Source organism: Chiloscyllium plagiosum, chromosome 3 (assembly GCF_004010195.1).
Source record: "Chiloscyllium plagiosum isolate BGI_BamShark_2017 chromosome 3, ASM401019v2, whole genome shotgun sequence".
In the NCBI taxonomy this organism is placed as follows: domain Eukaryota; kingdom Metazoa; phylum Chordata; class Chondrichthyes; order Orectolobiformes; family Hemiscylliidae; genus Chiloscyllium; species Chiloscyllium plagiosum.
This window is the reverse complement of record NC_057712.1, coordinates 10644758-10668136: the sequence shown is the minus strand read 5'-3', so window position 1 is coordinate 10668136 and position 23379 is coordinate 10644758. Positions and strand designations below refer to the sequence as shown.

At 38.9% G+C, this 23379-nt stretch overlaps 1 protein-coding gene across 2 annotated transcripts in view; it reads right to left on the bottom strand.

The window, feature by feature from the left end:
• The window catches only part of fkbp1b (FKBP prolyl isomerase 1B), a 34315-nt gene extending 11499 nt beyond the window's left edge, over positions 1-22816 (bottom strand). Inside the window, exons 1-2 of one of the 2 annotated variants that reach the window (XM_043677057.1) lie at positions 22614-22816; positions 21962-22009 (exon numbers count right to left, since the gene is read on the bottom strand). In XM_043677057.1, the coding sequence (XP_043532992.1) occupies positions 21962-22009; positions 22614-22650 (85 nt within the window). In that variant the 5' untranslated portion in view covers positions 22651-22816. The remainder of the gene's footprint in view (positions 1-21961; positions 22010-22613) is intronic. The other variant, XM_043677049.1, reaches the window with a different exon arrangement.
• Positions 22817-23379: the final 563 nt, after the last annotated feature.

Below are 23379 nucleotides of genomic sequence, written 5' to 3'. Positions count from 1 at the left end.
GCTGATCTCTCCACGCTTCAGGCTCACTGCCTTTATTCCTGATGAAGGGCTTTTGCCCGAAACGTCGATTTCGAAGCTCCTTGGATGCTGCCTGAACTGCTGTGCTCTTCCAGCACCAAAAATCCAGAAAGTGGGAATAGGTGTCTAAAGATTCATCTGAAATACTGTCAAATCGGGAGTATGATTTGGATAAAGCAGTTCTCCAATTTGCCAAGTGCTCTCTAAGTCCTGTAAAAATGTATGCTTAAAACGTTTTAGCTAGAAAAAACAAATTCCACTTTAACATATCGAACACCACTGCTGACCAGACAGACACAAGTGCAAGTATATTTTTTGAAATTTTCATTACTCCTCGATGGGAATTGGCGTTGTCACCAAAAGCTGGAGGTCTGAATTTCCAACACAGACCTTGTATGCAGTACTGTTGCATGGGCACATGATACCCACCAGGGGCAGCTATTACCATCTCCTTTCCTAAAGGGCCTTACTCTGAAGTGGAAGGGGATAACCACTAACCAGTCTAACGAGAAGAGACTCTCATCTTCAACAACAGTTTGTTTACTGCATGGTAACATTCAGGTACAATTTACACGATAATCCCCATGACAATGAAGAGACTACAAGAACAGGTGTATCCCCTTGGAGAGCTGGAGGTGTTCTGCCTTTCTCCACACAAGTACTTCTGACACCAGATTAGGTAGAGCTAAATGTAGTTCTCAGCATTAACCCGTCACCTTATACAAACAGGAATTATGGTGCAATTTCTGGTCACTTTAGACTTTGAAACTACATTGAAGAACAAATCTGTCAGTCATTTTGTGGATTTGTTTCCACAAATAAAAATAGGAAGGATATGAAAACAAAGATGAAGAAAATTTATCAACGATTACAGGAATGAGAAACTTCACTTATGAGAATAGGTTGGAGCAGCTGAAACTATTCATCTTGGGCGAAACATTATTAAAAAAGATTTGATAGATATGCTCATAATCATGAGGGAGTAGGAAACAGTATATATTTTAAAAAAAGGAGTAAATATTCCTTTTGATAAAAGAGTTGACAACCAGAGGGCATAGATTTGCAGCACTGGCAAAGAGTAACACGAGGAGAAAGTGTTTCTGCCCTAGCAAATGATTAGTATCTGGATTGGATCATTCAAGAGTTGTGAGGTAGCAATTAAGTAGTGCACTGCTATATAAATGAACAGTCATTCCAATGCCTGTTCAGCCATTTAAGATCAAGGTTAATTTAATAGTGGCCTCAAATTCCTCTTTGCGATTCACCTCTGAAACGCTTCGACTCCCTGTTGGGGAATAACCTACCTACTTCTGCTTTATAAAACATTCAATGACTCTACCATCAATGCTCTGAGGCTAATTGTTCCAAAACATTCCTCGAATGAGTTTTGTATGGGTAACTGTTCATTTTAATACTTCCATTAGAAAGCAAAAGCTAAAATTGAATGGAATAAATTTCAGTAAAATATTTGTGAAGGGTTTACGGCATTAATTGTCATTGCAGCAGCATTAGCATACTGGAAACGGTCATGGCAAAAAGAAAAACGCTATTTTTCTCCTGGTGAAGGCCATTTCTGGTCACAATCCTGGTACCTATAAAGAGAGATACTTTGGTATATAGTATTTTTTCATATCATCTCACCACGTATGAGCAACTTTTACATTTGAAAATTTGTCTTATTCAGTACAAATAGGAACTCAGAGGAGGGTTTACACAAGAAATATTGTTTCAAATGTTATCCTGGACATGCCTAAAGAACTTTTTTCCATTGTGGAAGAAATTGGATTGGTGGTGGAGTGATCAGACCTGGAGAAGGGAGTTGAGTTCAGGTATGGTGGAAGGAGAGAGACCCAGTGGCAGGAACAGAGACAGGGCTGTTGGATGAGCAACTACTGGGGATGATGGTGGCTGGGGGGAGAGGTGTAGTTCGGAGTCCGTGAACTAAGTTTGGGAATGGTTTGGAGATGACTGTGTTGGACTGGGGTGTACCAAAGTTAAAAATCACAACACCAGGTTATAGTCCAACAGGTTTAATTGGAAGCACACTAGCTTTCGAAGCAACGCTCCTTCATCAGATGATAGTGGAGGGCTCAATCATAACACAGAATTTACAGCAAAAATTTGCAGTGTGATGTAACTGAAATTATACATTGAAAAATTGATTGTCTGTTAAGTCTTTCATCTGTTAGAATACAGTGATAGTTTCACTTCTTTCATGTGTAAATCACAAAACCTTTTTTTTAAAAGTTGCATTCTCGGGTTAGCTGTTAACAATGGTGATAGCTAGACAATGTGTTGAAGATATTGTTAGCCCCCTGTGTTCTCTGTCTATGACCTGATGTTTAGATTGATTCTAATCTAAAAAGTGAGATAACAGAGTTTTACATAAATTCATGCAGTTTTTGAGTTCAGAATTCTACATGAATGTATGCAGTTTTTGGTTCATGTTCTTGTTCATGTTCATGTCCTTCGTGACCTGCAACACATTATCAATGAGGATGAGCACCTCACCAAGACCTCCCACACCTCCACTATTTGCCTTTAAACAACCGCCAAACCTCAAACAGATCACTGTTTGTAGCAAACTGCCCGGCTCTCAGGACAACTCCATACAACCCTGTCACGGTGGACGCTGCAAGACGTGTCAGATTGTGGACATAAATACCACTATTATGTGTGGGAACACCTCCCACCTTGTATATGGCAGGTACTCACGTGACTCAGCCAACATTGTCTATCTTATACGTTGTAGGCAGGGATGCCCAGAGGCATGGTACATTGGGGAAACCGAGCAAAGGCTACGACAACGGATGAATGGGCACCGCACAACAATCAACAGACAGGAGGGTTCCCTCCCAGTTGGGGAACACTTCAGTGGTCCAGGACATTCAGCCTCGGACCTTCGGGTGACCATCCTCCAAGGTGGACTTCGGGACAGGCAGCAGAGGAAAGTGGCCGAGCAGAGGCAAGTGGCCGAGCAGAGGCTGATAGCTAAGTTCAGTACCCATAGGGAGGGCCTCAACCGGGACCTTGGGTTCATGTCACATTATAGGTGATCACCATTGCACTACACACACACACAAAACCCCAACCCCAGACAGACAAAAACACACACACACATTTTGTGGGGTGAATTTGTACTTGCAGAGTTACATTGCACTTTGCTCAAAAACTGCATACATTCATGTAGAACTCTGTTATCTCACTTTTTAGATTAGAATCAATCTAAACATCAGGTCATAGACAGAGAACACAGGAGGCTAACACCTTCAACATATTGTCTAGCTATCACCATTGTTAACAGCTAACCCGAGAATGCAACTTTAAAAAAAGGTTTTGTGATTTACACATGAAAGAAGTGAAACTATCACTGTATTCTAACAGATGAAAGGCTTAACAGACAATCAATTTTTCAATGTACAATTTCAGTTACATCACACTGCAAATTTTTGCTATAAATTCCGTGTTACGATTGAGCCGTCCACTATCACCTGATGAAGGAGCGTTGCTCCAAAAGCTAGTGTGCTTCCAATTAAACCTGTTGGACTATAACCTGGTGTTGTGTGATTTTTAACTAAGTTTGGGAAGCATCAGTTGAATAGACTCCACGGTTAGAGTCTATTTAGTAATATAAAATTTCACTAGTGAACTAATTAGTTAAATCCAGCAGAACCCTCTGAATTAGACGCCAATATTTAGCTCGGAAGAAAACCATTTAGCCATAGTATATCATTGGTCAACAAACATCTGAAGACAGTAATCCAGTTTTCCATAATTATCCAATTTAAATGGATACTTTCGTATCCAAGCACACGGGAAAAAAAACACTTAGCACAATCTCTAATATCCATGCTGATTCCCTCAGAGTCCAAAAAACGACTGGTCTGCACCTGCTTACTCATTGTAAATTTAAGTAACCCATATCTCAAAGTCAACATGTCCTCATATTCCATGTATTAAAAACAGCAAGGCTGGTACAGGTGGGAAACGAAGGCTTTGAGCTAGAAAGAAGCCAAGATTTGGCATGTCGAGGTGTACACCACATCCTCCTGTCTGTCTTTGGCTGGAGTGATGTCATATCTGAAGATTGTTGCTAAATCAGTTTAGAAACATCAAAATAAAAAAAAAATCAAATCTATTATGGCACTAGGATAATCAAATAAAGCAGTCACAGGATTATATGCAAGACTGATACATGAAATCATAATTTGAAAAAACTTTTGTTAGATTATCATTTTTCAAATTATGAATTAAAACATTAGCAATAAAGATGTTATTCAAATCCAAGGTTTCTTTCTTTTGACAGAACGGTTATGTGACTTTCTCACATTTCTATAGTAAACAGCATGATGGGTTTTGGTGATCTACATTACACACTTGCACAGATTAAATGTTTAGTATACAATGGTATTGTGAGGAGTGTAGAACATCAAATAAGCTTTCATCATGCTCTCTGAACTATTCTTTTTCCACACATTCATTTCACTTATTTGTTTTCGAAGATATGACACGGCTGCATGATAATGACAACAGATAAGTACAGAAACACTGATTAGACCAAGTCTATTCAATGAAGCAAGTGAACAAGCAGGATTCCTCAGAAAAAGTACATTCCACTGCCTGTAATAACAGTTGCAGAGCTCATGGAGATGACAGCCTTCCTTCCGCACAACACAGAAGAGAGTTAAATCTTTGGGGTGTATTTTTGCAAAAAGAAATCTATACTGAAAGATTGAATTTGTTTCAATAAACTTTTAACCTTTTCCTCAAAGTGTCACAGAACAGATGGAAAGGGAAACAAACATGAAAGAGCCAGGAGAATGGAATTTTCCTGCCACTATACAGTGTTATGCAACAAAATAGCAAACGGCAAGTAGTAGTAACCGCAAGGACAGGCGTCATTGAAATGGTTGCTAGACGCATGTTGAAACAATATGGATAATTCAATTTTCTCATAACCTCATCATTTCCACTTGAACAAGTGCAATACATAATTAATGGTTGATTTTCCATCATGCAAATCTCGCAGAATAAAAGCTCAAAAGGACAGCTCTGCATCTGTTCACCTGTGATTCTGTTCAGTTTAAGGAGCAATATTTTGAAAAGGTACCAGCATCCCCAAGAGTCAACATAACATCACCGAGGATAAACGGGAAGTCACGATTCTCTCGGGATTTAGATGTCACAGCAAGCTCCTGGAAAGTGTGAATTGATGTGCATAATTTTTTGGCACAGACTATCTGGATATTGGAGTGGTATTCTTTTAATAATAAAGACAAATAAGATCATACAGCACAGAAACAGACCCTAAAGTCTAATCAGTCTCTGCTGACCATAATCTCAAACTAAACTAGTCCCACCTGCCTGTGCTTGGCCCATATCCCTCCAAACATTTCCTATTTATGTACTTATCCAAATGTTATTTAAACAATGTAACTGCACCCACATCCACCACTTTTTCTAGTAGCTCATTCCACAGATGAACCACTAAAGAAAAGACTTGCCTTTCTCCACTCACCTTAAAAAATATGCCCTCTCGTCGTTATGGGGTTGAACAAATTCTGTCTGGGAATGACAGACATGTGCTTCTCCTGTGGTGCAGCTCCATACTGACTTTGCTGCAGGACATGTACAGCTACATTATAACAAACAACTACACTTCAAAATATACAGCTGGTGTGAAAGCATTTTAGGATCGGTGAGACCATGGTCACGTGCCAAATAAATGCAAATTTCTCCTTTCTTTTTGGTCCTGGTTGAAACAGCAGCAAACTATAAAGAAGCTAAACGCTTAACACATCTGGCATCGATAAAAAGAGAACCAGTTATTGCTACAGACAAATCAACAACCTTTCAGATGTGATCTCTTTCTGCTAAGAACTTGCAGCAATCAGTGTTTAATTTCAGATTCCTGGCATCTGCAGTATTTGCATGTGTCACAAACTACTGAACCTGTTTGTTGCCTTGGCAATAGCACTGAATGCTTTACTTTTACCACTAAATGTAAACAGATTCATGATTATTGGTCAGCTTTTAGAAGCTAGCATCAACATAAATGCCTTCAGAAAGGTGTAACCTCTGATATATTTAGGTTATTTAAGAGCACACCTAGTTCTTAAAGCAACACACTATCCTGTTCCCGCCACCCCTGAACAAAGCCACATGCAAAATGAAGACAAAATATATAATGTTGCAAAACCATTTGCATTGAAAACAAGAAATGTCAAATTGACTGGGTTTAAAAAAAATCTATAACAGGTGGTTTGACAATCTGTCCAGGTCTCCTGATGGTATAACCTTCCAGAGATTGACTTCACTTGGCTGCTCCCAATTATGCATTCGTATGAGTCTCTTGCATATTGTTAATGTATTGTTTGTCATGTTGTTCTTGTGCATCATTTTCTGAATGTGACTGTGTGTTCTATGCACAGTTGGAGAACTGTACAACTCCGGAGTTGATTGTTCTTTCTCAAGGTTGCTCCATTTGATGTCATAGCTTTGTAAAGCTTACGGACCACTTTGGATGTATCAATGAATAACCAGCTTCCATGAGAAGATATGACACTAGTGTTCTGACCCCCACACAGATTAAGCAGCACTTGAACAAAACAGTCATTTACTGTCTTAGTCCTCCTCAGTCTTTTGAGAGGTTCGTCCTGGGTTTTTGAAAACAAATGATGGCTTAGTAGGGTTGTTCTAATTTGCCTTCCAAATATGATCTCCGTTGGTGGCAGTAAGCCTATACGCAGAACTGTAGCTCTTGGGTATAGCACAGCAACATGACAATCTTGTTTTGTCGCCATGCACTTTAATGATGCAAACCATTCACTCAGCAACACCGGTGGATCTGGGTGTCTGATGAAGCTTTTTATTTCAAAATATACTTTACTCAAAAATATCTTTGTATACATAGTCACTGAAACAGTTCAGTTCTGTACATTAGCAAATTAAGCTATTAGATGGCTCATTCCCATTTGGCATACTGCCAGACCTGCTTAAGGACAGTATGTGGTGGCCCCATTGTCAGACACTTTTCAGATGTAATGAATAGACTGAATAATAGAATTGTTATGATAAAGAATTAGGTCAATCATGTCTGCACTGGCTTTCTGGACATTTTAGTTCATCTTCTGCCTTTTCCCTAATCCTGCACAATATTTAAATGTAAACAATCATCCAATGTCCGCTTGAATGCCTCTGATGAACCTCCCTTCACCACACTTGCACACAGTGCTTTTCCATACCCCAGCTATTCATCATACTGTATTACAAAGCTTTTTGCATTTATTACATCTATCAGAGACAGACTTGAAATGTACTTCAACTGTCAGACAATTGGTATTTTGGATAATGTAGTTGTGAACCAGGAGAATATTGCTGCCATGTATGGTAAATAAATCATTTGTGATTTTTCAATTAAATAATGTGGAATCTCATGAGAGTTTACAGGTATACTGATGTGGTTAGGGACTCTGGCACACTTCACATATCCTCACTTTGGTCTCAATGTTTTGGTCGATTCTTGGCCAATACACAGTACCTTGTGCCAAGCATCTTGTTCGCTGTATATCCATATAACCCTAATAGGACCTGAGGCAGTTTCAGGTACAAGTATTTGTTTCATTTCAAAATTAATCTGAGATGTCTATTTCATTTTATTTAATGGCCAAAGGCACTGAAAGTATGGTGTTAGGCCACCCGTCTATGATAATTATTCACAGTGCCTTCGGTTGTGAATCATTAGCTGTTGCTTCTTTAAGTTGGTTGAGTTTGTGTTGATCAAAATTCATCCAATCTTCCTCCTCAATGTTCATACTGTCTACTTGGTAAGTCGAGTGGACTTTTTCAATTCTTATTTGGATAACCTGCTCAGTGTATCCAAGGAATCCATGTTGATACCAGTTTTGTAGCAGATGACAAAATGATATCTGGTACTTTGATGAGAAGTTATAGTCCAGCTGTTGCATTTGTTTGTGCCAAATAATTTCTAATGGTTTCCACAGTATATCATTTACTGCTCAGGACATCTTGTGATATAGAGAACCAGAGCAAATTTTCCACAGTCTTAGGAATAATTGGACTGCTTCTTAAGAGACCTTTGAAGCCAAATACAATTGGTTTGCCATGTTGCATGATGCAGACTCTTAGCCCTTTCTGAGAAGCATCACCTTCCAAAATTGTCTTCTCCCTTAGATCAAAGTAATGTAGGGTACAGGTCGACGATGCTGGTTTGAAAAATTCAAACAAGTCTTGATGGTCTTCACCACATATATATTGAAAATGTTTCCATAACAACTCTCTTACTGATGCTTGTTGGAAAAGTTTAGTAAGTAAGACAATAGAAAGTAAAAATCAAATCAAGAGATCTCAGCAGCATGCAGCCGAGGCAGGTATTGTACAACTTTGACTTTTCATGGATTGGGAAGGATCCCATAATCTGGATAGTTAGAACCTCTGACCCATATTCAACTGGCACTTTTTGCTATTGAAGGTAGCTCCTTTATGACAACTGCCACCATCAGTTTGATCAAATTCTTTGTTTTTCCTCATTAGTCCAATATCATTGGTGATACATGCATGCAGTTCTCTCCATATGCTGCTGGAACAGATCCTGACTGAAACTGAAAAGGTAGTCTCTGAAAGCAACATCTGCAAATTGGGTGTTGTGAAAGTCATGACTTCGAGATTCGTTTGCTGAGTGAACTGACCAATATCCCCGCACTCTGTATCCAGCTTGGAAAAGAATTTATTTCCTGTGAAATTGCGAATGAATTCTGCTCATGTTGAAGTGTTGTACAGGCAATTCTTCAGAAATTGTTTTGGATGTTGTGGGTGCAATCATACCCTGATTGTGGCATTTTTATTTTGCACACACGTAACATAACTACACCATGTGGTACGTGATAGATAATACCATTATGTTCCATATTGTTCAGCTCACTCTTAAGTTTCCTCTCTATATGAACACTGCAACTTCTAGCAGGGTCAATTGATTGAATTGCATCTTCCCTGAAGTACAATACAGCTTCAACTTTGCAGTTTTGTCTTGTGCGGAATCTGTTGTCAAAATCCCTGGACAGACTTCACAGAAAATTCACGAGTTTAGTCCCAGGTATAAAGAAATTGCATGATGAGGAGAGGTTCAGAATGATGGGCCTGTATTCAGAATTTAGGAGAATGAGACATGACCTTATTGAACTTGACAGGCTCGGTGCAAAAAGGGTGTTTCTCCTGTGGGAAAGCCTAGGACAAGAGGGCATAATCTCAGAAAAAGGGGTTGCATATGTAAAACTGATGAGAACATTTAAGGTGGTGAATCTATGGAATTCTTTACTACAAAGGGCTGGGGAGTCCGGTCATTAAGTATATTCAGGATTGAGACTGGCAGAATTTTAAGTCAGTAAATGAGCGTTATGTTAAAAAAGCAAAATGTGGACTTGATTGTTAGATCAGGCAAACCGCATTGAATGATGTAGTAGACTTAATGGGCTACTTCTGCTCTTAGAAACATGGTCATTTTTAATTTCTTCTCTAGTGCAGTGAGTGTAGATCCTAGATTGAGTACACACAACAATCATGGGAGGACTTACCAGGAATATTTGCATGCATAGTCTGTCCAGCAGGAATTCTGCCTGAACCAAAAACTAAAATCTAAATTCAGTGGTAATAGGGAAGACAAATGAATGTGAGCCTTTATTTCAAAAGTAGTATAAAAAGTATTCCCAAATCCCTCCGTGCTGCAGCTTTCTGCAGTCTTTTTCCATTTAAATGATGTTCAGCTACTTTGTGCCAAAGTGCATAATCTGACATTTTCCCACATTATACTTCACCTGCCAAATTTTTGCCCATTCACTTAACCAGTCTGTATCCCTCTGTAAACTCTGTCATTCTCACCTCTTGCCTTTCCACTTATTTGTGTGTCAACCTCAAACTTGGCTGTTGTATATCCACTTTCTTCATCAAAATCATTAAATATATCCAGTTCTTACAGTTAGCCAAACTCAAAATGTCCCACTTAGCCAAAGTGGGTACAGGGAATTACTGGCACAGTGAACTAGTAATCCAGTGCCTCAGGTTAACATTCTGGCAGTCTGGGTTCAAACCCTACTATAGCAAATAGTGAAATGTGAATTCAATAAAAATCTGAATAAACAGCCAGCGTAATAGTGGAATGTAACGACCTATTCATCGTCAAAAAAAAACAACAAACAATAATCTGGCTTACTGGCATCTCTCAGGGAAGGAAATTCTTACCTAGTTTGGGCTACATGCGACTCCAGTCCAAAGCCATATGATTAACTTAGCTAGGAAGGGGATAGGTGGGGACGTGATGATGGTGATAGGTCAGAGCAGAGGGTGGAGCAGATAGGTAGGAAGGATGATGGACAGGTGTGTGGAGTTCAAGAGGGTGGTGCCGGGTTGGAGGGTTTGATCCGGGATATGGGGGGGGAGGAATGAGGAAACTGGTGAAAGTGACGTTGATGCCGTGTGGTTGGAGAGTTCCTAAGGTGAAAAATGAGGGATTCTTCCTCCAGGCATTGGGTGGCTAGGATTTGGCGGTGGAAACCGCCCAGAACTTGCATGTCCTTCACAGTGTATGAGAGGAAGATGAAGTGGTTGGCCACAGGATGATGGGGCTGTTTGGTCTGTGCACCCTGGAGATGTTTTTACAACATGAGATACAATGTAAACTAGCCAAAGCAATTTAAATCTTCGTCATTTCAAAGCCATTGTTTTAATATGTGATCAGATGATGTTAGTAATTGCCAGTTAACTTCACTCTTCTAATGGTTCATATTCAGTGCTAGTGCAGTCTTTTGTCCTTCAGGCTTAGAGTCGTACACACCCTTTAGTCCAACCCATACATGCCAACCAGTTATCCTAAATAAATACACGCACCACCCTCTGCATGAAAAAGTTGCCCCTTAGATCCCTTTCATATCTTTCTCCTCTCATCTTAAACCCATGCCCTCAGGTTTTGGATTCCACTATCCCAGGGAAAAGACCTTGTCTATTTACCCTATCCATACACTAAAACTGCATGAATTCATGTAAAACTCTGTTACCTCACTTTTTAGATTAGAATCAATCTAAACATCATGGCATAGACAGAGAACACAAGGGGCTAACACCTTCCACATATTGTCTAGCTATCACCCATTGCTAACCGGAGAATGCAACTTTTTTAAAAAAAAAGGTTTTGGTGATTTACACATGAAAGAAGTGAAACTATCATGGTATTCAAACAAACAGATGAAAGACTCAACAGACAATCAATTTTTCAAATGTATAATTTCAGTTACGTCACACTGCAAATTTTTGCTATAAATTCTGTGTATTAGGATTGAGCCCTACACTATCACCTGAAGTAGCGACACTCTGAGAGCTAGTGTGCTTCCAATTAAACCTGTTGGACTGTAACCTGGTGTTGTGTGATTTTTAACTTTGCATACCCCTCATGATTTAATAAACCTCTATTAGGTCACCCCTCAGCCTCAGATGCTCCGGAATAAACAGCCCCAGCACACTTAGCCACTTTCTATAATTCAAACCCTCCAACCTCAGCAACGTCCTTATAATTCTTTTCTGAACCCTTTCAGGTTTCACAACATCTATCCTATAGGGAGACCAGATTTGCACACAATATTTCAACAGTGGCCTAACCAAGTACTGTACAGCTACATCATGACCTCCCAACTCCTAGACTCAATGCACTGACCAATAAAGGCAAGCATGCCAAAAGCCTTCTTCACTATCTGACCTCCCTGCATCTTCACTTTCAAGAGACTATGAACCCAATGCTTCTCGGAGATTTGAAGATTTGTGCATATTTGAAGAAAAATTGTTGGACTAAGTGCCCATTTTTAAAAATGTGACATTAAACAATACATGCTTTCCTTTTCACAAGGAAAGGTTTAATTTCTCTTCCCCTTGCAATCTTATACCAAACAGGAGACAGACCTTGGAAAGGCAAACCTCTATTTGAAATTGTTGTCAGGTCTGGCAAGCCAAATTGGTTGCAAGACCTATTTGTACAAAATAACAACTGTTTGTACGCAACACATTACTGATAATAAGCAAACACTTCACAATTTTTTTTCCTTCTATATTTCTTACTTGCCATATCAGTATTTATCAAACAGTAAGAAATCACTTCAGGGGATCACACAGTTCAGGGAAATTATGAAAGTGAACAGATTTCGTTTACACAGTGAAGAAAATATGGGCCTGTGAGACTCCATGTTAAAACACATTATATTGTTCAGTAGTTGATTCTCACATTACACCAGACATAAAATTAATGATACTGGAAGAGGCCAATTTTGACTAATTACATTAGTAAACAGCAGCTTCTGGGAGAAAAATACTGACTTGCCACATAGCATGGTGATGGGAAATAGAGGTAATTAAGCATATATAGCAGTAAAAATAAAAAAGGTACTTTGGACTGTAGTGTGCATCTGAAAGACTTCCACAGTCACACATATAATTTATCATTTAAATAAAAGTACCAGTTCTTATACTTAGAAGAAAGGAAATTATCTTCATTCAGTAAATACATAGCTTTCCAGATATCTTTCCAAATGAATGCAAGTACTAAAAGCATTCCATATGTTGGAAAATGAGAAGGGTAACAACACTATGCTTTGTACAGCAGGATTAACGCACCTTTATAGTATAAATGCTCGAAATGTTCCAAGGTACTGTCATTAAAATAACTGATTTGATTTTGTTAAGATCAACCTTGTAGTGAAACAGTGAGATGAGCTGCAAAATAATAGCAAACCCAGGTGGCCCAACGCAAATCATTTCCTTCCACTTGCTTCTGGACTTGGGGTTATGAGCATTCAGTTCCCCTTTTTGTATCATTTTCAAACAGCAACTGCAGATGAATGGGCAAAGTCACTAAATCTGATAATGGGCTCATTTTTAAGTCAAATGAGGCAGCTTGGTTGAATTTAATTCGTTTGGTGGCTGATAACTCAAAATGTTCACATTATATTCCTTTCTGCATGATTTGAGCCACTTAGTTTATAATCGGTTAACAACAGCATTTAAATAGTCATAAGGGAATATTTTATAAAACACACAAACCAGTACCATACCAAAGAATGGCATTTACAAGAAAATTTCAATTTAACCTAATGCTGTAATAAGCTGAAGATCTGAAGTGATGGAACAGCTCAAATAATAACTGAAAAACTGCTACCAATGAAAATTAGAGATGAACCTCTATTGCTTACAGATGAAGAAGTGATTCAACTGTTTTTATTACAGAGTAATTCTTACAAAGAAGATATTACTAATCAAATATTAACTACTCAATAAAGTGGTCTCAGTAACAATCATGGAAGCAGCTAACTAACAAAGGTGATCCAATCAGATGAATAACTGCATAATTTATTGATTAGCTGCATTATTAATCATACGAAGTCTTGATCAGGGACTTATGGCACAGTGACAGTGTCCTTACTGCTAAATGAGGAGGCCTGAGTTCAAGTCCCACTATCTCAAGAGATGTGCAGGAACATCTCTGAACAAGCGGATTAGAAAATATCCATAAAGCCTTAATCAAAATCTCAGTTTCAAAAGGAAGCGAGAATCTGATGCCAGACAGTTAATGAACAAGCTTGGTAAAAATCCAATATGCAAATCAAGATCATAGCTGTACTAAACTATTCTAGGATGCTAAAACAATATCTGAATGAGAACTACAGATTATACTTCACAAGTTGCATTCTGCATGTCAAAATCTGATATTACACTAGGGAATGGTTAATTTTGACTATTTTTGATTATAGTCAGACAGAACAACGTAAATTTTTTGAATCCAAATAGGGCAAAAAAAAACACATTTAAAAGAAGAGAGGTGCATCAAAACCCAGATGACCCAGTGGATAACATCACTGCTCAGAAGAAGCAGTCACACAGAACAGAAAGTCACAACACTGATTACTGCTGTGGTCAAGATAGTAAGCTCATGATTTTTCTTGGAATCCATGTTACAACAAACCCCAAGGGAGATGTGGAATGATTACATTTTCTATTCTTGATGGCTATCCATTGATTGTCACTTGTCCAAAATCCCTCTGAGGCTCACACACGAGAAACAACCACTTTGATGAGGCACCACTTTTCAACTAGCAATGTGGTACCAGATTCTGTGCTTTCAAAATTGAAAAGGTTAGACAAAAATATATTAAAACATTAGCGACAAAAAATATTAATAACTGCTTTGCCCAATAGTTTATGGATTCTTCAACTGGAGTAGAATTATAATTGTATTTAGGGTAGAATAGAGTAATGGTTAGATTATTGGACTAGTTATAGAGAGTTATACAGCATGGAAGCAGACCCTTCTGACCAACTCGTCCACCCCAACCAGGTATCGGAAATTGATCTAGTCCTAGATTCCAGCATTTGGCTCACATCCTTTTAAAGCCTTTCTACTTATATACCCATCCAGACCTCCTTTAAATGTTGTAATTGCACCCATCTCCACCACCTCCTCTGCCAGCTTATTTCATAAGGGAACCACTCTCTGCGTGAAAATATTGCCCCTCAGTCCCTTTTAAATCTTACCCCTCTCTCCTTAAACCTACACCCTCTAGTTTTGGGCTCACCTATCCTGTGAAGACTTTGGCTTACTTGTACAATCTGGAAGTTATACGGAGATGACAGTTGGTTTGGTTTCAAAATGATGAGTATGGACTGTGAGCAAGCATCACCACAGTATAATGGCATCACTGCTACATTATTTCCTGACCATACATCATAAACTGTACCAGTCACGCATGTCCTCAATCATGTCAGCATTTATCACCAATCCAAATCTAAGTTTTCCCAACACTTAAATATGTTGCTCCTTCAATTAATGGTTAATTGAAGGAGACTGCATTAATTCAGAGCAACAAGAAAGACTGATTACAAACAAGGAATTCTGATTTGTAACAAAACAATTCACCATTTCACAAGGGTACTGATAAACATGGAAGCAATATTACAGAACAATCAATCACTCCCCACAGTAATATCAAGCTGCAACTTCACCTGGTGCCTTTATACCTTTGTCAAGAAAACCGGTAGGGTGAACAGTTTGACAGGTAGTATAGATATATCTAAACACCTGCAATAATAATCCAAAAACCTGAGCTCAAATACAACATAACGGAATGTGTACTTCCCAAATAAAGTAATTTTGAAGTAAAAATGTTAGCGTCAGTAGTGAGGTTTGTCAAACCGTTTGTAAAAGTTAAAAATCACAACACCAGGTAATAGTCCAACAGGTTTATTTGTAAGCACTAGCTTTCAGAGCGCTGCTCCTTCAATCAGGTGGTTGTGGAGTATAAGATCGTAAGATACAGAATTTATAGCAAAAGCTTAGTGTGATGTAACTGAAATTATATCTTGAAAAAGACCTGGATTGTTTGTTAAGTCTCTCATCTTTTAGAATGACCATGTTGGTTTCAGTTCTTTCACATGTAAATCACAGAACATTTAAAGTTACATTCTCAAGAGAACTTTTAACGATTGGTGCTATGTCGGCCCAGGCAATGCACTGAAGGTGTGAGCTGCGCTGTGAGAACCGCGTTGTGAGAACCGTCTGTGCCACAACGGTCAGACCGATTCTAATCTAAAAAAAAATGGATTTGCAGAATCTTACACGGATTCATGTTGTTTTTGAGCAAAGTAAAATGCAAAATATGCAGAATTACATTTTACTTTTAAGATTAGAATCAGTCTGACCCTTGTGGCACAGACAGTCTCTCACAGCGCAACTCACACCTTCAATGCATTGCCTGGGCCGACATAGCACCAATCATTAAAAGTTCACTTGAGAATGTAACTTTAAATGTTCTGCAATTTACATGTGAAAGAACTGAAACCAACATGGTCATTCTAAAAGATGAGAGACTTAACAAACAATCCAGGTCTTTTTCAAGATATAATTTCAGTTACATCACACTGTAAGCTTTTGCTATAAATTCTGTGTCTTACAATCTTATACTCCACAGCCACCTGATGATGGAGCAGTGCTCCGAAAGTTAGTGCATCCAAATATACCTGTTGGATTATAACCCGGTGTTGTGTGATTTTTAACCCCAGTCGAACACCAGCATTTCCAAATCATGTTCGTTAAAGGTAATTCACAGAAGAAAGTGTGCCTTCACTGGCCTACACACGACCAGATTACCCCATGGTCATATGGGTAACAACTGAAATGGCTTAGAAAGCTTTACAATTTCATTAAAAGTAAGTGATGCAGCACCCCAACTTCAAGGGCAATTCGGAATGGACATAAAATGGTTGTCTGCCCAGAGGTTAACACATCATGAATATAAGAAAACAAATTCCACAATAGGAAACCATTCTAATCAATACTCCAACTGTTACTAGTATTATTTGGTTGAAGTTTGGTTGAAAGTGAGTAATTTATAAAAGCGGATTCCCTTTATTTCCCACATCATCTCATTATTTTAACTTCTATGGGAAAGAGATTAGGTTGAAGCTTAATCTTTACTGCAGTGCATCTTTAGTGCCAAGTACAATTGTTGAATGAGTGGGCATGGAGGATTAAGCATGCAACACAGTAGAACTAACTTAGTTAATAATTATCCTCTACTTGATTCAAGATTATTTGAATCCAAACACATTAAAATCAGAAAAAAAAACTGGATCTCCATGCATCAGTGCACCTTGCTATATTGTACTGAATCAACTTTTCCATAACATTTAGCATGAGTTTCTCATCTTAGGTGGACTTCTGAAACAAAGAGGTAGGGACAGAGGAAATGTTCCCTTCAAAAGGAAAGGATATTTAAGTGCAATGCAACCTGGTCTCACTGTACCAACTTTATTACATATTGGAAAATGTTAGCCATTGTACCAAGGCAATCTGGAGTCAGAGTCAGAGAGATGTACAGCACGGAAACAGACCCTTCGGTCCAACTTGTCCATGCCAACCAGATATCCCAACCCGATCTAGTCTCACCTGCCAACATCCGGCCCATATCCCTCCAAACCCTTCCTATTCATATACCCTTCTAATGTTGCAACTGTACGAACCACCACCACATCCTCTGGCAGCTCATTCCATACACGCACCACCCTCTGCACGAAAAAGCTGCCCCTTAGGTCTCTTTTATATCTTTCTCTTCTCACCCTAAACTTATGCCCTCTAGTTCTGGACTCCCCCACCCCAGGGAAAAGACTTTGTCCATTTAGCCTATCCATGCCCCTCATGATTTTACAAACCTCTAAAAACAGGTCAACCCTCAGCCTCTGAAACTCCAGGGAAAACAGCCCCAGCCTATTCAACCACTCCCTATAGCTCAAATCCTCCAACCCTGGCATCATCCTTGTAAATCTTTTCTGAACCTTTTCAAGTTTCACAACATCTTTCCGATAGGAAGGAGACCAGAAATGCATACAATATTCCAACAGTGGCCTAACCAATGTCCTGTACAGCCGCAACATGATCTCCCAACTCCTGTACTCAATACTCTGACCAATAAAAGAAAGCATACCAAAAGTCTTTTTCACTATCCTATCTACCTACGACTCCACTTTCAAGGAGCTATGAACCTGCACTCCAAGGTCGCTTTGTTCCGCAACACTCCTCATTAAGTGTATAAGTCCTGCTAGGATTTGCTTTCCAAAAATGCATCACCTCACATTTATCTAAATTAAACTCCATCTGCTACTCCTCAGCCCATTGGCCCATCTGATCAAGATCCTGTTGTAATCTGAGGTAACCTTCTTTGCTGTCCTCTACACCTCCAATTTTGGTGTCATCTGCAAACTTACTAACTGTACCTCTAATGCTCACATCCAAATCATTTATATAAATGACAAAAAGTAGTGGACCCAGCACCGATCCTTGTGGCACTTCACTGGTCACAGGCCTCCAGTCTGAAAAACAACCCTCCACCACCACCCTGTCTTCTACCTTTGAGCCATCTAATGTTATTTAAACACAGTCCCAAATAAGCACATCAATATATAGAGTGCTCCAAAAACATGTAACCTGTAAAATGCTGCAATTCATAACAGATTCTTCAGTATACATTTTTCAATTCTAACGTCTGGCCACTTATCTCAGAATAAATTACCGCAAGAGAAAAAAAAAAGTTAGACGTGGATAGTGCAGATAAAAGGCAGCATTGATTGTCCATGTCCAATTATTTTGAGATGGCAGTGGTGAGCTGCCATACTGCACTGTGGCAGCCACATTGTGAAGGTACAACCAGAAGGGAGGAAGCTTTACAATTTTTGTTCAGAGAATGCTTCGTTTGGTAGGAGATGACATTAGAGAAATTAAATTAAAGACAACAGAAAAAGATATCAAACAAATAGAACTAAACACAATACAGCAAGAAAAAATATAAATCAATCAATTAAAACACCATGGGGTTGCCGTAAAAGAAACTCATGAAAACAATATGAATGAGAATATGAATAAAGCAAATCTGAAAAAAAATGTATCAAAACATGGAAAAACTAGAACGAAACGGTTTCTTTAAATTTAGGGCATTTGATACTCATTATATTTTTGAATACTTTCAAAAAAATGGAAGGTTTTAAATGTTGAACCTCACACTGGAAGAAGTGGATAACACAGCTCAGTTACAAGACCATCAACCCTTTACTGTTATGTGTTGGGAACAATTTCAGAATATCTGAAAGCTGGTCACCTGTTTGTCCTCTTGATTAAGACTACTGTATTAGCACCATATAAAGACTTTAAACATTACATGTTGCTGTTGTTCTAAGTCTGTAAACATGCCCTAAACTTGAACCAAGGAGGATACGTTCTAAATCCTGAGATAAGTAATCAAAAGCAACAAAACTGGCAAAGTATTAATTTTTTTTGACTGGTATGGTTTTGCTCACTTTCTGAAGCTGGTGCCACACAGTCAGCCCCAATTCCATAACCATGCCAGCCCTTATAACCAAAATATGGACAAAAAAGACAGCAGAGTTTGATCTGCACACAGTTTAAGCAGATGCCATTAAAAAACATTCAAATAATGAAATATCTGGTTGAATTTTCTTGTCTCATGGCATATAGGCTAAAAGACTGGTGCTAAAAACCTGATTTTCAGGCAGAACTTCCAAACAGTCCCCTATACCGTGTAAGCTATTGTGTAGCTATAAAACAATGCTTTACAAAACAAGACCAGTGTACAATGAAAGCACTGGTTTCTGTTTTCTGAATTCTCCATAGGCTCCTGGATTCAGATAATAGATACCGAGCCCAGCCAGTCTGATGGCAAGAATGGTATATATTGTATCACAAGCAAGATGATACACTGCATTGGTCAGTGTATTCAACTGGCCAACGGTGAAGCCAATTGTTATGATTAAAATAAAACAGTCAAAAACAAGTGTGCGTTTGCTGCCACTTCACCTTCAGGACAGCAACTCATTTCAGGAAAAATATGTCTCAACAGTTAGACTGACTAACAAAAGGTTCAGAATTAACATATAGCACATTTCTGATCTCATATTCTCAATCTCCACTGAAAGACAGAGTTAACCACAGAGCAATAGTTACAGAAGGACCAGACAATAATATATCTGCAACCAGTGAGCAAACGTTAAGGATGCTAAAGAAATAATGCACTAATAGTTTAATGGTACATGAAGGTTGGGGGAGTGAGGAGCTGTTGACATCCATTGTTCAAGTAGATGTATTTGAGTTAGAATAACAGATCAAGAATTATTGCTTTGCCACATGAATGGGTAAGGGAGAAGAACCATCAGCCAAGACACCAAAATGCTGATTTCTTGTAGGAAAGCTTCAAATGGAACTGAGTCAGATACAACTAATATCGAATGGAGACATGATGACAGAGCTAAAACTAATTCTACTCTCATCAGGAGATTTCACACAGCAGCAAGGATCAGCACCAGTAAAATTTCAGAACTACGTTTTGATTAAAAAGATTGACATCATTGCCAGAAGAAGAAAGTAATAATTACAATCTGACAAATGTAGCCATACAGAACCAAAATATTACCAGTTCTGGGGAATTCTAGTTCTGGAGATCACTGCTTTGCATGGATCTTGGAGCTGGTAAGAAATTTAGAGGGAAGCAGGTGGTGAGTTACCTTATTGAACTATCACAGTCTACGTGCTGTAAGTAGACCCTCAATTCCATTATGGAGGAAGCTCCAGAACTTTGACCCAATGACACTAAAGGAACGGCAATATATTTCCAAGTCAGAATGGTGAGTGGTTTGGAGCGAAATGCATGGGTAGCAAGAATCCCAAGTGCATAGATGCACAACTAAATTTTAAACCATCTAAAATTGTACAATGTAATAAGAAAATAGCAAAATGGACCTAGTGAACTGTTGGCTTGCAAGACTACCAACATCCACTACCAATCTCATGCAGGTCCCACTAAATCAGATAATGGTATGTCAGAACTGAAAGCAAAGTGCCAAAGAAACTCAAATCTAGTATCATCTGTGGAGAGAGAGATGATACCAGACCTGCTGAGTTTCACCAACAATTTCCATTTTTACTTCTGATCTCCAGCATCCGCTATATTTTGTTTTTATTAGGATAAGTCTTACTTTTAAAAAAGGTAAGCGCTTACTAAATCCCCTTAGACGAACAACTTGATGCAAATCACCAGCTGTCATCTTGAAGCAGATCCGATTTGAGATTTCGGATAATCAGTTAAACATTAGTATAACATCAGATACTAGGAGATTCTTGTGACACTTGACAGAAGAATTGCACTGTCTTTTTATCAACCTTCAATTTTATATTAAAACATGATCAGAAGAATGGAATTTGATCAGTAGAAGACACTTTTGACCAAAGTCTTTAAAAGATTTAAGATCAAAAGGCAAAAACCAATTAAAAGAAAATATGCGTGTGAAGAAAATGTGAGCCAGGCAAGAAAGCAATTATAAATTTTAAAGCTAATGAGAAAGGAAGAACTTACCTGGTAAGTCTATCTCTCCAAAATGAAAAAAAAAGCAAGATTTTTAGTGTCTGATATCTGAGAAACAGAATGCTATGCTTGGAGGTTTTCAATGGTCAACATATTTAAATCAAGCAGAAACACTTCATGTTACATCAGGTAGTACAAGGTCCTACCAGGTGCATCAAACAATTGTATAATAGTCACTCAGTAAGCCATCACACCCCTGCTCTGAAAGTAATGCAATATGATAAATACTTCAGCGCAGATTTACATTTGGTTGAATAACAGGAAGTAATCATTTCAGTTTTATATGTTTTTGTACATTTATTTGTTCTATTACTGACTATTTTTCTTAGATATTTCAGGCTAATGCAAAATTAATTTGCAAAAAGAATCAGCACTTTGAGTTTCAGTGCTCACAGATTACATTTTTTTTTAAAAAAGAGATCACACCAAACAGCAATTTATTTTACTTGCAACATTAGCCCCATTTCCACCATTGAGACACAGTTATTTAAAATAAAAAGTATACACAAGACAGTAGCCTTAATAGTTTCTAATCATGTGTCAGATGAAGGATACATTTAATGAGACTCCCTTTTCCTTAAAACATTTCTCCTTTGTTGCTTCACCTAATGCTGGCACTACCTCCAGTTGAATGAGTGAACTATCCCGGTATACAGCCAGCCATACTAAAACCAGCAACCAAGGGATACAAAAACAGCTGATAGCAATTTTTCCTACAATTTTCGCTTCCTCACAGAGGAAGCAGCTACCTACCTCTCAGCACTTTTGCCATGGTGTCATGGTCAAAAATCAAAACTGTGTGGGGGAGTGACTGCAAATTCAAGACCAGGTCTTACCATGGTCAAAACAGGCTCAAAAACATTATCATAGTCACCAGCTTCAGAAAACTGCAATGCCCATTACCACCCACTGGTGACATTCTTATTGAATGTATGATTCATATGAAACGTATGATTCATAGTATACATTACCTATATAGTGAACAACACATGTCTGGCCCTTTTTTGGAAATGTCCTGCCTGAAAAAGAAGACATGCAATTAGTACCTTTGACATCTTTGTGTTTCTGCAAGATATGTCGCAATTCTTTGTAATGGGTCGCCCAACTAGACGTTATAGTGGTTTTGAGGTTCTAGCACAAAACCACGTTAACTTTCAGAAAAAAATGGCGTGTCCAATTAATTGCTAAAATGTTAGCTTGCTTTTTCGATTCGCTCCACGGTCTTAAATTTCACGACTTTCGTAATGAGTGCTTACCTTCAGGCATAAAGCCTTTGGAAGATTTGATTTCTACTGCCGGAACTAAAGTTCAAACGCCTTTTTTCAGGAACACGCTTTGTTGAAAATACGAACCCGCCTAATCATTTCCCCCTTAGCACGGATACCACCAACAGCAGCAACAATACTACTAACGAAAAGCCAGACAGAGTGAAATCATACAGTCCTTATCTCTCCTTTATAGTACAGTACTAGCCTTTACGCAGCTGTCAGCAAATGCCATTTAAAAATCCACACACACTGCATTGCTACCAAATTTGTTTAGACTACCACGACAAGGCAGATTCCTGCAATGCAAAACCCAGTTAAAAAACACAATAAAGATCTGTTGGGATGGCACAATTACCGTCTCCTGGCGATATGGTCTCGATTTCAACGCCCATTCTTAAACAACAATGCTCTCAAATATATACTATATATATATTCTATATCTCTTCCGCGGAAGAAATTGCCACGCTTCCCACTGCAGCCTGCAGCAATAACAGTCCTTTGGCTGCACACCCTGCGTCGTTACAGCCACGCACCACTCTGCCCACGAGCACGTGACCTCCGCGGCGTCCGTCAATCACCCCTATCCCCGCCTCAATGGCACAGTGATACATTCCGCCGGCCAATCGGCAGCAAGGCTCCCGCCCCTGTAAGTTGCCATGCTACTTGCTGTTACTTCCTGGGGATGGGTTGTCTGTGGAGCAAGCAGCATAGCTCTGAAAAGAGGAAGGTGTCTTATTATAGGGATAATGAACTAAAATAAATATTTACAGGAGCAGGCCATTCGGCTCTGCTCTGCCATTCAATAGATTCAGTTTGTTTGTAGTTAACCTGTTCAGAGATGTTTCGCAGGAGGTCAGGCAACATCCCAGTAGTAGAAGAATCGGCGTTTCGGGCATAACCCCTTCATCAGGAATGGGGGAGGGGTTATGCCCGCATCGTCGATTCTCCGACTCTTTGGATGCTGCCTGACTTGCTGTGCTTTTCCAGCACCACACACTCCACTCTGATCTCCAGCATCTGCAGTCCTCACTTTTTCCTACACCTCTCGAGCAGTTAGGACTTGAATCCCCACCTCCTGGCTCAGAGTACATGGCTAATACAAAAATTCTCACGTTCGCTTT